This window comes from Phoca vitulina, unplaced genomic scaffold (genome assembly GCF_004348235.1).
Source record: "Phoca vitulina isolate PV1807 unplaced genomic scaffold, GSC_HSeal_1.0 scaffold21, whole genome shotgun sequence".
Taxonomy (NCBI): Eukaryota; Metazoa; Chordata; class Mammalia; order Carnivora; family Phocidae; genus Phoca; species Phoca vitulina.
This window is the reverse complement of record NW_022589724.1, coordinates 3,081,210-3,096,887: the sequence shown is the minus strand read 5'-3', so window position 1 is coordinate 3,096,887 and position 15,678 is coordinate 3,081,210. Positions and strand designations below refer to the sequence as shown.

At 39.0% G+C, this 15,678-nt stretch overlaps 1 protein-coding gene across 4 annotated transcripts in view; it reads right to left on the bottom strand.

Moving 5' to 3' along the window:
* INVS (inversin) overlaps positions 1-15,678 on the bottom strand; it is a 154,802-nt gene that overhangs the window by 53,419 nt on the left and 85,705 nt on the right. For 3 of the 4 annotated variants that reach the window (XM_032419020.1, XM_032419018.1, XM_032419021.1), the window contains exons 8-11: positions 12,975-13,146; positions 7,083-7,238; positions 6,402-6,631; positions 2,484-2,590 (exon numbers count right to left, since the gene is read on the bottom strand). In XM_032419020.1, coding sequence (XP_032274911.1) covers positions 2,484-2,590; positions 6,402-6,631; positions 7,083-7,238; positions 12,975-13,146 — 665 coding nt within the window. The remainder of the gene's footprint in view (positions 1-2,483; positions 2,591-6,401; positions 6,632-7,082; positions 7,239-12,974; positions 13,147-15,678) is intronic. The other variant, XM_032419022.1, reaches the window with a different exon arrangement.

Sequence of the window (15,678 nt, the reverse complement as noted above, 5' to 3'; positions counted from 1 at the left end):
TCAAGTCTTACCATAAAAATGGGACTTGAGTTACAAAAATAAATGTTTTTTTATTGTTTCCTAAGAAAACAGCAGTCAGGCAGTAAATACTGTTACAGAATAAATCCTTTATTTTATTTTTTTTTAAAGATTTTACTTATTTATTTGACAGAGAGAGAGACAGCTAGAGAGGGAACACAAGCAGGGGGAGCAGGAGAGGGAGAAGCAGGCTTCCCGCGGAGCAGGGAGCCCGATGTGGGGCTCGATCCCAGGACCCTGGGATCATGACCTGAGCCGAAGGCAGACGCTTAACTGACTGAGCCACTCAGGTGCCCCATAAATCCTTTATAATAGAAATAAATCACCACTAATTCTTAGGATTCTTAATCTTTCCCTTTTGTATTTTTTTAGTGTTTCAAAGAGAGAAATCTTCTGCTCTCTCACATATCTGCTTTAATGTCAAAACCTCAGCCCTGAGGATTCTGTTTGGCATTCCAGCTTCCTTGAATGTCCAAACCTCTAAATCTTCGAGTCTTTTTGGTTTTACAGTTGTCATTTGACGATAATAGAGGGAGTGAGTTCTTTATAGAACCCCTCTCCAAGTAAGACATACTAGTCTGATTTATCTAATTCTGTATGTACTCAAAGAATTCCAGAAGTTTCTAACGCAGGTATGTAGCAGGGGATGCTACTGGGAGACTGGAAGCATCAACCTAATAATGCAACAGTTCTTTACTAAGCATCTACTTCCTGAAAAGCACTGTGAACAACACAGACACAATGATCTTCAGGAGTTCTCCGCTAATATGGAAGACAGATTACATAAAATTATAATATAAAGTGAAATGTGCCAGATGCTATACAAACTCAGAGTGTAGGGGAGAACATCGTTTGGAACACATGCCTCTGGGATCAGGACAATCTTCTTATGTGAGACTGCATTTGAGCGGAGGAAGGACATGATAAACAATTACGTTAGAAATGTGATTTAGGGAGGCTACTTTGGAAGCAGATGAACTGAATGAGGGGAAGTTCGAAGGGAGGAAAACAGCGAGGAGGCATTCTGACAGTCCCAGGAACACGTCAGAGGGCAAGATTTACACGACGGTGCTGGTAACGAAGAGGAGGTGACAGTGGGAACCGAGGAGAGACACTGAGTCTGAAGGACAGATTTAGAACTCACTGGCCCCCAGGTGACTATCGAAGCCTTGGTGGTAGGTCAGAGGGCCCAAGGAGATGGGCTGAGAGAAAAAGGCCAGTCCCTGAAGAGTGTTTATATTAAAAAAAAAAAAAAAATGGAAAAGGAGCCGAAATAAATGGAGAAGGAGCAGACGTGACTGGCAGAGAATTAGGAAAATATACTGTCACAGAAGCTTAGAGAAGATACAGTCTCAGTAAGGTAAAGAAGGGGGGTCAACAGAACCCGGTGATGCAGACAGGCCAGTGAGAGGAGACAGAGGGGCCGACGGAGGATTTATCAGTGAGTCTGTCAGTGACCACTCAGCACGGTTTCAGTGTCCGTGGGAGGATGGAAGCCAGACTGTGAAAGCACAACCCACGAGCAAGAGGAAATGGGGCAGTGCAGACAATCCGAGAGAAGGAGGGCTTTACAGGCAGAGAAGACAAACCTCAGACCTCAGAAAATAACAGGTGGAGGCCATCATTAATGGGGAGAGGTTCTGAAAGAAGTGGGAGAGATGAAGGGGTTCAGCCCAGAAAGCAGGAGTGGGTTTCCTGAGGCAGGTGGCCTAGAGAGAGTCCCTCCTTCTCCACAAGGTCTCCCATCTCCTGAAAGAACTGGTGGTAGCTACGGTGGGGGGGGGGGGGGAGGGGGGGATGGGACATGGTGTCACAGCGGGAGCCACTGCAGTTCCAGCATTCATGAATGACGACAACCAAGGCACAGACCTGGCTGGGTGGAGCCCAGGTGTGGAAATCTCACAAACTTGGTTGTCACCTACAGGTGATCAGAATCTTAGATCCAAGACCGCCAAGAATCTCTCCTGCTTAGACTTCACACTGTGTCTGGTCCTTTATATGGGGCCTGGGCCCTTGGGCATAACTCCAGCCTAGCTCTGTGAATCCTGGGTTATTCAGTCACCTCACCTTCTCCTTATTTCTTCATGCCACATGGTGGCACCTTGGTCCACTATCCTGTTCATCAAGAGAAATGTCTTCAACATATGACCCGTTCCTAGGCCTGGTCCGTCAGGACTCCCCTGATGTTATGCCAGCCACAAGCCACAAGAATGTCTTTCCTCATCTGTAGTTTGTGAGCTTGCCAGAGGTAAATCTAAAGTTCTGAGTGATTTTAAAATCCCATGATTCTAAATCAACACTACAGGGAACTTTTGCTCTTTTCTTCTCGTTTAGGATTTCTTAGTGTAGCATTTCCTTATGAGTATACTTAGTACTTCTGAACTAGTATCTCAACTTGAGGTTTTTTAATAGAGCAGAAAGGCAGTGAGTTGAACAACAATACATTCTTTTTATCAACAGCTTACCTTTCTTCATTGTTTTCCATCTGATTAGGGAAAGCAGCAAAGTCTAGTAGTAATTTAATGGCATCAAGGTATCCGTTGTTACAGGACCAGTGCAAAGCTGTTCTTCCCTATAAGCACGAACAAAAATCAGGTATATCTGGAATAGGTATTTTTGGACACATAGTTATTGATGCTAACTCAAAAATACAAACGATGCTCCCAAATTGCTTCATTATAAAAAGGGAAAATACTTCTCCACTCAAATACACAGTGGAGAAAATGGATGGTATCTTAACTAAGTGATCAAAATTAATACCATGTTAAGAGGCACCATGTGTTTCCAGAGGTGATATCCTGAGGATTCAATATCACTTGTATAATGCTCCAACCAAAAATGTAAAACTTAAATCTAATTATGAGGAATCATAAGGCAAACTCAAAATGAGTGAGATTCTACAAAATAAATGGCTGATATTCTCAAAAAAATTCAGTATCATGAAAAGGCATGAAGCATTGTTAGATATAAAAGAGGGATATTTCATAGTTTTAAAGGAGTCAAAGAGGAAGATACCACAATCCTAAATCTGTATGCATCTAATAACAAAGCTTTTAAATATACAGAACAAAAAATGACAAAATTAAAAGGGGATATGGTCAAATCCATAATCAGTGAGAGATTTTCAACCCACCTTTTATAATAGTTCATAGAACAAATAAATGAAAGGACAGTAAAGATATAGAAGATCTGAACAATACAGTAAAAAACTTTGACCTAAGTGATACATATAAGACATTGCATCCAATTATGATACAACCAGTATTCTTTTCAAGTGTACATAGAACATTTCCCAAAATCAATCATATGCTGGGCCACAAAGAAAGCCTCAAAGGACTTTGAAGAATTAAAATGATTCTGAAATAAAAGAAAATAATTCTGTTATTCTGTTTTTAGACCACAATAGAGTTTGAGTTACAAATCAGTGTGGTAGACAGAATAAATGCATGCCTTTGCAAAGATGTCTATGTCCTAATCTCTGGAATCTGTAACCCTGTTATGTTATTAGAAAGGGGAAATTAAGATTGTAGATGGAATTAAGGTTGCTAATCAGCTGACCTTCAAATGGGGAGATTATCCTGGATTATCTGAATAGGCCCAGTATAAGGATTATATGGGGAGGGAAGGAAGGAGAGAGGCAGGAGGGCAGGTGTTAGAATGATGCAGTGTGAGAGAGACTCAGCCAGTCACTGCTAGCTTTGAGGATGGCGGAATGGGACCATAAGCCAAGGAATGAGGGCAGCATCGAGAAGCTGGAAAAACGAAAGACACAGATTCTCCCCTAGAGCCTCCAAAAGGATTGTAGTCTTGCCAAAACCTTGATTTTTAGCCCAGTGAGACCCATTTTGGACTTTTAACATCCAGAAGAGTGAGATAATAAATTTGTGTTGTTCTAAGCCACTAAGTTTGTGGTAATTTATTATAACAGCAAGAGGAAACCAATATAATCATTTACCAAAAGATAATGAGCAAATGCCCAACTGCCTGGAAATTAAGCAATACACTTCTAAATGATCTATGAGTCAAATAACAAATCAAAATCGAAACTAGAAAATATTTGAGCTGAATTATAGTGATGGTACAACTTATCTAAACTTTTAGGATAAAGTTAAAGCAGTGCTTAGAATAAGAAGCATGCTTAAATACATATACTGGAAATGAATATTGAAATAAATCAATGATTTAAACTTTTATTAAAAGAATCTTAAAAAAAAATAGTAAATCAAACCCGAGGAAAGTAGACGGCAGGAAATAATAAACACCAATGAAATAGTAAACAACTTAAAATATAGAAAATCAACAAAGAAGTAAGTCCTTTGAAAAGACGAATAAGATGAAAAATGTTTTTAAAAAGAAAAGAGACAAAGCACATTACTATATGAAATGAATAAGAGGAAATCACTAAAGGTCCTAGTCATAAAAAAGGTAAGTGATTATATGACCAACTTTATGCAAAAACATGATATGTTAATAAAATAAAATAAATTTCTCAGAAAATGCAACTTACCAAAGCTGAAAAGAAAATAATTAGAAATCTGAATGGTCTTGTAATTATAAATGACACTGAACCAGTTATTAACACCTTTTACACAAAGAATACCACTAGACCAGATGACTTCACCGGGGAATTCTTCCGAACATTTAAGAAAGAAGTAATACCAATGTTACACAAATTCTTTAGGAGAATAAGAGGAGCTACTTCCTGACTCTTTTTAATTCACCATAGTAACAGCAAAGAGGTGAAAAATCATGTGATCATCTTGAAAGATACAGAAATAGTACCTGACAAAAATTAAACAGCTAATTGTGAACAAAAAAAACCCAATTCTTAGCAACTAGAAATATAAGGGAACCTATAGCAAATATCATATTCAATGGTGAAATATTTCAAGCTTTCCCCTTGAGAAACCAGAATGAATTAAGGATACCAACCATCACCAATTCTATTCGACATTGTATTGGAGGTATCAGTTAGTTCAATAAGGCATACTATTCACAAATGATACGCTGTTTATGCAGATAATCCAAAATAGTACATGTAAAAACTAACGGAACTGGAAAGTAGCTTCGTATATACTACTTCTGTAAGAAACCGGCAACTTGTAAAGACAATGTAAAAGGTACTACAGATTACAAAAGATTCATTTCTCATCACATAGATACAAGGACCATATTTCACATATTTTTCATTATGTTACTTTTACAGATAGGAACAATCTTGATAAATATTTATTGAATGAATTAATAGAAAATATATTTTCTGGCTTGGATAACATAATATGCTAGTATTTTTGAAGACTTAATGTAATTGAAGTAGCAAAAAAATCAATACTGGCTAGACTGAGAGAAGTCAATACAATACTACATAGCTGGGAAAGTGGAGATTAACCCACATGGTTTAGAAATCCATTCAACAGGGGCGCCTAGGTGGCTCAGTTGGTTGAGCGACCGACTCCTTGATTTCAGCTCAGGTCATGATCTCAGGGTCGTGAGATGGAGTCCTGAGTCAGGCTCCATTCTCAGTGGGGAGTCTGCTTGGGATTCTCTTTCTCCCTCTCCCTCTGCCCCTCCCCCTGCTCAGGTGCACGCTCTCTCTCTCAAATAAATAAATAAAATCTTTTAAAAAAAATCAGTTCAATAGTATATATCAGAGCTCAATCACATTCATATACCAATAATAAATAATCTCACTTAGGGGAAATGATTCTAAGGAAACAATAAAAAAAGTTAAATGCACAGCAATGATCAATGAAACATGATCAATAATAATGAAAAAGTACCCAGCCATAGGAAGCTACTTGATTCTAAAATTGGGGTTACAGGCATAGTTTGGACCCTGACTTCCCACAACAACCCTGCCACTGTTGTCACCTTAGGGTATTTGGGTAAGCTCCATGAGCTTCAATTTTCTCACCTGTAAATGGGAATAATAATAGCAATTCCTTTACAGAGTTGCTGTGAGAACTGAATGAGTTATTAAACATAAAGCTCCTAGAACTTTGGAATACTCAGCATCTACGATTATGCAGAAGATTATACACCAAATGAGAAAATCATGGTGATGATTTTAAGTGAACAAAACGTGCATTGTGAAATATATATCTATATGTATACACATACGTACACACATGCCATGCATATGTATCTTATGAAAGTTATAAAACTATTCCCATTCTGTATTATGACTTTGTTATGGCATATATGGATATGTAGACAAGAATTAGAAGGAAAACAGGGAAAAATAAAACTCATTTTTAATTAACAGATAAATTTGTAAGTGACCTCTTTATTTGGTAAAATGTTTTACTTTATTTTAGATAATGAAGAAGAAATACTCTAAACAACTGGGAGCAAACAATATAGAAAATATGTAGATTTTCTACCTCTTTGTCTTGAATGTTAGGGTCTGCATTATTTTCCATGAGCACTGCCATGCAGTTGATGTAGCCGCCGTAAGCAGCACACTGCAAAGGGGTTCGTCCTGCGTAATCTTGCACGTTTGGATTGATCTTATTTTCTATCAATATCTGGCAAACATCAGCATTTCCTCCCAGTGCTGCCCAATGTAGAAGCGAGTGTCCGTCTTGATCGACTAAATCTACCCTCGCTCCACCTGAAAAAGCAAAAATATAATGAAAATGTCCAATATAGAGAGCTTGCTCAAAAAGAAGTCTGAAAAATATAACAACAGTCCCTTAAATGCTTTACTCTCAGCAAAATGTTGCCACGTACATTATCTACTTCAGATTTTTACAATAAGCCTGTAAGTTGGTCAGGGCACGAGTCATTTTTCTTTTATACGAAGTGAAACTGAGGATCAGGCAGGTGAAGTGGCTTTTCCAAAACCACACAACTGCCAACAGGCGGAGCTAGGACTGGACCTCAGGTTTCCTGGTGCGCTTGCATGTGTGTGTGTGTGCGTGTGTGTGTGCACGCACACGGCGCTCTTCCCTCCATCCTTCCACCCAGGTGGCCCTCTGCTATGTAAGCTGTGTTTCAAACAGTGCCTGCAAGAATTCCTACCTTTTGAGAGTGACTTGGTAGGAGCACTCTTAATAACCAACCTTTAATAAGTGTCTGAATCACATCTTTGTGTCCCATCTCACAGGCTCGGAAAAGTGGAGTATGCTTCATGACATCGGTGGCATCTACTTGAGCGTTATTTTCCAACAGTAGCTTCACGGTGCTGACATGGCCAGAAAGGGCAGCGGCATGTAAGGCTGAAGAGGGAGTGAAAGAAAGCAAAGAACTCTTTGATAACAACTTCACCTTTTCCTTATTCTAACTGTGCATCTTTTCCTCTTCTGATGTCCTCATCATTTTTGCTAAATGCAATTTAATCTTTTTTTAAAGATTTTATTTATTTATTTGAGAGAGAGAGTGCACACACGGGCGGGGGTGGGGGGTAGCAGAGGAAGAGGGAGAAGCAGGCTCCCCGCTGAGCAGGGAGCCCGATGTGGGGCTTGATCCTAGGACCCTGAGATCATGACCTGAGCCGAAGGCAGACACTCAACCAACTGAGCCACCTGGGTGCCCCTAAATGCAATTTAATCTTAAGGATTCTCTATTGTTCACTTCTATAGATTTCAGTCTTCCTTTTTAGTCACAGGTACTACTCACACTTTCCCCCTGTCCTTCTACCTTTCTTGTCTCACTGTTTCTTCCTTTCCATCCTGATGGTCTGAAATGCTTTCCAAAAAACGACAAAGAGCAATGATTTAAATGACGCAGGCAATTCTGCCCACCACCCCACTCGATAAGCATATGCCCGAGGGTTGGTGTGATGGGAAGTGTCAATCCACTGGTCCTTCAGCTGCCGAGCCGCGCTATTCCTGCCGGCGGTCTGCGCACCCATGTGGTACTGAGGGGATGCACAGCCCACTGCCTCGAGTGCATTTTTCATACAACATGGCTTCAAATGCAAGCCACTGATTTCCTCTGGGCCCAATTTAAGAAACAGCAATTTGTTTCAACATTGGAGAAAAAACCTGAGAAGGAATGTGGTCCCCTCTCTGGTGCCTTCATATGGGGTTTGAAAGAGGAATTTTGACTCTCTGTGGGTTTCAGGTTGTGCTGACCTGTGCCTGTGTTACTCCCCTCTAGTGCTTGACTTACGCCAGTACTCTTTGGATTACTTTTTAAATTCTATTTAAATACATCACTCTTCAAATTCTGAGTTTGCCAGCAGAACTGTCTAGAGGCCTGGGCCAGTTCTTTCTAAGTATCATGGCCCTATAATGCCTAGAACAATATTTCTTTTTTTTTTAAGATTTTATTTATTTATATGAGAGAGACAGCACAAGAGGGGGAGGGTCAGTGGAAGAAGCAGACTCCCTGCTGAGCAGGGAGCCTGATGCGGGACTCGATCCTGGGACCCTGGGATCATGACCTGAGCCGAAGACAGTCCCTTAACCAACTGAGCAATCCCGGCGCCCTAGAACAGTGTTTCTTTCAATAAAGTGTGATCCATGGACCAAACCCAGGATGCCTATAAAAGTGCAGATTCCTGGGCATTTGTTGAAAACCTTCTATGGGCTGGGTATGAATGTGATGGTGGGAATTCAGCAGAGAACAAAATAGATAAGGTTACGTTCTAGTAGGGGAAGCAAAATAAAAACTGAACAGATAAACAAGAAAGTATTAGATGGTGGTGGATGGTATGATTGGAGTAATAAAAGGTATCTTGATATGCAGAGTGACTGGGAGACCACTTTAATTGGTGGTGACAAAAAGCCTTGCTAAGGAGCTGACACTGAAGTTGAGACCTGGGTCATAAAGAAACAGCAATGTAGAGATCTCGAGAGGGAGTAGTTCGAGCAAAGAGAACAGTTAGTCCAAGGGCAGGAATGAGTTTATGTGCTTAAGGAAGGCTAGGAAGCTGCAGCACAATGAAGTAAGGCAGAAAGGTAGAGAAGGCCAGATCCTAAGTGGCCACACAGGTCCCAGTGATGAAGGACCTGAAGACTTCACATAGGTGAGTGAGACTATTTGACTTGTGCCTTAATGAGATCACTCTAGCTGCTCTGAAGAGAATGTACGTACTGTAGTAGGTGAGAACCAGCTAACACTATTGCAGGAGACTCAGTAAAAAATGCTGGTGGCTTGAACTAGGCTGGCGGGAGTGGAGACGGAGAGAAGCAGAAAGATTTAGGGTATATTTTAGAGGTGGAGTCAATAGGACTTACAGGATCTGAAACAGATTTCTGTCTGTATAGTCTGGGAATCTGTATTTAAACAAACACCGTCGCAATTCTTACATGCACTTGAGTTGGAGGACCCTGATCTACGTGGCTGAATGTTAGTTTGGCCCAGACAAGATTCAGAAGAGTGTGAGAGACTTCAAGTATCTTAGGGGCTGCCATGTGGAAGACAGCACAGAGCAGAACATTCACTTTGACAAATCTGGGCTCAGTGTAAGGAAGAATATTCTGATAGTTAGTTTAAGATGGAATTAGTGGGTTCTCCATATTGGAGCTGCGTAACGGGAGGTTGACAGACCACTGGTGAGAATGCTGTAAGGCAGATTAAGTGTGCTACATCTATGAGAGTTTGGTGACTTTCACATTTTAAGAGGATAAGAATACATCTGCCCCCAAATGAAGCTTTATAAAACACTCATCATATAAAACTGGTAAGAGTTGAGTGGTTCTGACTAAAGCAGGGGTGGAGGGTTACCCACTTAAGTACCTGCCCCCCTCGGCAACACTTCAGCACTCTATAGAAACCTGTTGTTCTGAAGAATATGGTTTGGAAAACCCTGGACTAGATTTAATTTTAACGTACTTTCTAATTTTAAAATTCTACAATTCTGTGATGCGGCATCAGTATGCAATAAATACTGTTCAGATGTCAATGTCAAAAAAAAAAAAAAACCCCACCACAAAATCCCAATTAAGCAAATGATAGAATTCATTTTCTTATTAATTGAAATTCCCCATTTCTGTCTATTTGCCTTTACATTACTTTAAAATAACCTTAGATTTAAATACTGTTGCTCTCTTTGAGAAGGTGTCACAAATTTACACAGGAGCCCTAATTTTTTATTTAACTTTTTGTCATGGAAAATTTCAAACATATTCAAAAGAAAAGACAATAATCTAGAGAACTCAATATAGCCATTCCCTAGCTTCAAGGACGATCAGCAGATGCCTGGTCTTGTTTCATCTAACTGCCAGCCATTGTCCCCACTTCTAATTGGTTTGAATAAAATTCTAGAGTCACATCCTTTCATTTGTAAATATTTTAGTAAGTCTATCTAAAATACAATGATGTGGGGTTTTTTTTGTTTTTGTTTTTTTACACAACCACTGTATCAGTCAGTGTCTAGGAGACAGAAACCATGCCAGATACTTTAACAGACAGAGTTCAAAATAAGGAATTGTTAGCTATGGATCGAAGAAGGAAAAAGCAAAAAAGGAACACTAAGGGATCACAGAGGTGGTACGTGCACAAGACAACCAGCAATTCTAGGGCCGGGGGAACGAAAAGAAGAAGATGGAATTATTAAAACTTAAAAGCCTAGAAGAGGAGCCGTGTGGGGTGGAAAGTCAGAAATCTGAGCAGGGGCTCTGCTTGGCTGGCGCTGGTGCCTCCGGGGAGGGTGCTCTGGGGCTGGTACTGTGAGCGCTGGAGAAACTGCCAAGTGAAATTAACTGTCGCCACTGGAACAAACTATCACTGCTGTTTCGTTGAAGAAGACCTACTAGGGTGATGCTGACAGGAACAGGAAACCAAAACGAGAGTAGTAAGCAAACAGGAAGGTGTGGTCCGGTTCTTCCAGCTTTCCAGTCTCCCTCTACTGCCCCTATGGGAGGATTCTAACATGGCACCTGCTGGCAAAGGGGAAATGGGAGTCCGCAGAGCCCTGGCCCTGGCATTGCAAAGAAAGATCATCTCATTATCATACCTAAAAAACATGCACACAAATTCTGTAATATCAAATATCCAGAAAGTGTCCATACTGTCCTGACAGTTTTATAATTTTTTTATAGTTTATTTGAATCAAGATCCAAATAATGTCTGTACGTTGCTGTTGATGAGAACTCTTTTTTTCATGGGAAGGAAAAACAACCCTGTAGAGGGATGACGGAGAGAAATTCACTTTCAAAGAAGAGAAATGTCAGGAAGGCATGTCTGACATATAATAAAATCCCCTTAGGAGAAACAGCCAGGGAATTAATGAATCTGAGAAGAATTTATGTCTGAACTCCAACCATGGTGCACATCAGAAAGACACCTTTGGTCAAAAGGATGGAAGTATCCTTCCCCATACTTTATTAAAATACATGAAAAAGTTAAACTAAAAGCAAAGCTAGTGAGAAAGTGAAAGGCTGCATACTAACGGAAGTCTGACAAAAAATGAAATGTTCAGACCATTTATAAACTCAGGGTCCTACATGTCTGCACTATACCCTTCTTTAAGAACCTTAAGGTCCACTGCGAAGCTTTGATAAAGAAATACTTTTGACGGTTAAAACTTTTATTAAAATTGATATTACCCAAAAACTCTTTAAAAAATAATTTAGAAGGGTGATGGCTTAGGTATAGGGAGGGAGATTATTAGGTATAATCCTGCTCCCCACCAAGTGTTGCACCAGTAGATTTGGCGGCCGAGAAAGATCTCATCCGGGACAACAGATAGGTGTAAATAGCTCTAAGCCTGCAGCTGAGTTTTTATTCTGTTCTGTGTTGTTGTGCTATTGCGTGATCTTCCTTCTTTTTCGGACTTGCAATTAGGATATAGTACACGACGTAGAGACTTCCAAGTTGACAATAAATGCTAAAAAATTCATACCTCTCTTATTAACCAATGCACAAAGTGCTCTCTTATTAGAAAAAGAGATTGAAAGAAGCATCTACCGAGAGCTTTTGATCCAAATCGAACATGAAGCTCTGAAGCTTCGTTCTCGAAGGGAGCTTATCTCTAAAATGGGAGATTTGGGAGGAGGGAATGCTCTTCAAATCTGAGAAAAGAGCACATTAAAGAAGACTGGTGAGAACATACTTAGATATGTGCATTCCTTAAAATATAATTCTAAATTTTTGTTTTCTTTTTTTTTTAATCTTTTTTTTTTTTTATTTGACAGAGAGACACAGCGAGAGAGGGAACACAAGCAGGGGGAGTGGGAGAGGGAGAAGCAGGCTTCCCGCCGAACAGGGAGCCCGATGAGGGGCTTGATCCCAGGACGCTGGGGTCATAACGTGAGCCGAAGGCAGACTCTTAATGACTGAGCCACCCAGGCGCCCCTAATTCTAAATTTTTGAAAATAAAATTGATAACTACTAAATATACATAGTTTTAAGTACAGGTTTATTTTTTTTTTTTTACACAAAGATAAATAAGAAGAGTTCCTATAATCATGTCTAAGGAGTAACCAGAGTTTTATTTTTTTAATTTTATTTTTTTTAAAGATTTATTTATTTATTTGAAAGAGAGAGAGCAAGTGGAGGGAGGAGGAGAGAAAGAATCCCCATGGGAAGCCTGACGCAGGGCTTGATCCCAGGACCCTGAGATCATAACTTGCGCAGAAATCAACAGTCAAGATGCTTAAGTAACTGAGCCACCCAGGCGCCCCAGGAGCAACCAGAGTTGGTTTTTTGTTTTTAATTTTAAATTTTTATTTAAAATCAATTAATTAGCATATAGCATATTATTATTTTCAGAGGTAGAGTTTAGCGATTCATCAGTTGCATATAACAACCAGGAGCAACCAGAGTTTTAAACCAAATGCCCCCATTCACCTGGTGGAAACACAGGCTAATTTTAGCCATCAAACCTGGAGGAAATAAAGGCTTTGGAGTGATATCCTGGTAGCCTAACCTTAAAAAGTACAAATGAAAGTTAAACAATATTAGATTAGGAACAATGATTTCAGGCACTACTGTACAAGTTTTAGGGCACCCATACACTTTGGAATCCGAAAGAAAGCAAACCCAGCACGTCTGCCACTTCTTACCTGTACCTCCATACTTGTCTGCCATGTTAATATCAATGTCAGATTTTAAACTCAGCATAGTCCTAAGGACATCATCACTGCCTTTTCCAGCAGCCCACATAAAGGATGTTCTTCCTTCAAGGTCTGAATCATCTTTCACTGAAGGATGTTTTAAAAATACTTTAACTGTTTCCTGTAAGAAAACTTCATTAAAAAAAATTGAGACAAGAGGGTAGCATTTTCTATGGTAATAAAGCCAGTGTTATATGTGACTTCCGCTAAGACACAAAGTATTTTTCCCCTGATTTTGAATCAAATGAAATGATCTTTTTATGACTAACAAAACTACAATTTCCACTGAAAGTAACAATCCTCTTTCTTTATATATTAGTTTTAGTTTCCATGCACTTCAAACACATAACCTAACTCCCTCATTCAACATCCTCATAATTGAGAATGATCATCCTCAACCAAGTTTTAAAATTGTATAGGTCACTCTTTGATAGATGAAGGGACAGTTAAAAAACTAACAAGTATTCAGTGTCATGAGCAACATTAAAATTTAGGTTTTCTTGGACATTTTACATGCAGTGACCTGTATACTCAGTCATACCTATAGAAGAGGTTAATACATTCTCTTGTTGTGGTTTTGTTACTATTATTTAAAAAATATTTAATGCATTTATTACATTATTATAAATTTAATTATTTATTTAATGCATTTATTGCATTATTATTAATAATGATGTGTGGCTACTGAGAAATACAGTGTTCAATTCATTTAAACAAATATTTATTTAGCAATTCCTCTATGAAGGAAGGACCTTGCATATATTCACACAAAAATTAGGACCCCACAATAATTCTAATAGTGCCTGACAATTTTATTTTTTTATTTTATTTTTTTTTTAGTTTCAAGTTTTTATTTACATTCCATTTACTTAACGTAGAGTATAATATTAGTTTCAGTAGACTTTAGTGATTCATCATTTATATGCAACACCTGGTGCTCATCATAACAAATGCCCTCCTTAATGCCCATCACTCATTTAGCCCATCCTTCCCCCCACCTCTCCTCTGGTACCCCTCAGTTTATTCTCTATGTTAAGAGTCTGTTTTATGGTTTGCCTCTCTCTCTCTTTTTTTTCCCCCCATGTTCATCTGTTTTGATTCTTAAATTCTACATATGAGTGAAATCATATGGTATTTGTCTTTCTCCGACTGACTTACTTCACTTAGCATTATACTCTCTAGCTCCATCCATGTCGTTGCAAGTGGCAAGATATCATTCTTTTTTATGGCTGAGTAATATTCCGTCACATATATGCCACATCTTCTTTATCCATTCATCAGTCGACAGACACCTGGGGTCTTCCCATAATTTGGCTATTGTTGATAACAGTGCCTCACAATTTTAAAGGGAGCTAATATTCACAGCATTTTAAATTGTTTCCTTCTTTGAGCCTCAGATGCTTACAAACTTTTAGGGAGATCATGGTAACTTCTACTTGAATGGAAGTAAAACAGTTTCAGAAAAAGAAAAATTCTGGAGGCTGTGAGCTGGCCAAAAATGTATAAAGTGTTGATGCTCAATACTCTAAAGCAAGAAGAAATTCGAGGACTCACCTAATGCAACCCTTCATTTTCCAGATGAAGAAATTTAAGTTCAAGGTCATACAAACATTGGTGGCAGATATAGGAGTAGAACCCAGAGCTCAATCACAGACTTTTTCCACTGCACACATTGCTTCCTAGTCTTAAAAGTCATTGTTGAGCTGCTGAGGCATTATAGGGTCGTGTTCCTGGGATCTAGGGTGTATGCCTAGTACATGCTAGATTGGAATAAGCAAATGGATTTAAAAAGTTGATAACTAATAGTATCCATTACATTGTACTTGTTGATTATGATAGAAACATTATCATAATTTAATAAATAACAGTTTATATTAAAAAATGTTGGTAATGTTTTGGTTTGTTTTCTTTTTACTAATTTGCAAACATTTCTTTGTTGGGTATGTTTTCTTAATGATGAATGTTTGCAGAGGTTTTGTGGGTCTTGTTGTTGCTGTTTTCTAAACAGGGAATTACAGCCTCTTGTGAGTGAACAGAGTCCAAGAAGATCAAGGGGCTTGAAACTGAGCTTAGAAGATTTGCAGAACTATTGAAAAATCATCTCTGTAATCGGCAGATTATCCAGAGCAAGTATTTCTTTGAATAAGCATCCATAATGTTCTGCCATTCCTTCTTACTCCCAATAGCCTTAGTCACTTAATTGTTAGTATCTGTGCACGTGTTAAATTTGGAGTCTAAGACTTGAGTTCAAGATCTTGGGCAAGTCATTTAATCTCTTGAAACCTTGGTTTCTTCCTCTGTAGATTAGGGATACCATGTCCTCTCACAGGCTTGTATTGAAGTATGAATTGAATTCTGATTTCCACAGGTTGATTAGGCTGGGCCAGTGAATTTCTTATCTATCTGGAGCAAGAACGGGTCTGAGATAATAGAATGATGGGAGACTGTAGAAGAGAATGGCTTACCAAAAGTCTAGGTGATAAAGTTTTAGAAATGCCAAGAAGGAAGGACCATAGTTATAGTTGCTCTGGGTACTAGACAGAAAGAAAGGTGGGAAAATAAGATATTTTAGCAATCTTCTCAGATTGCTTTAATGTATTCAGTGATGCATTGGGGAGGTCAGGAAGATGGAATTACGCTCTGCTGATGATAG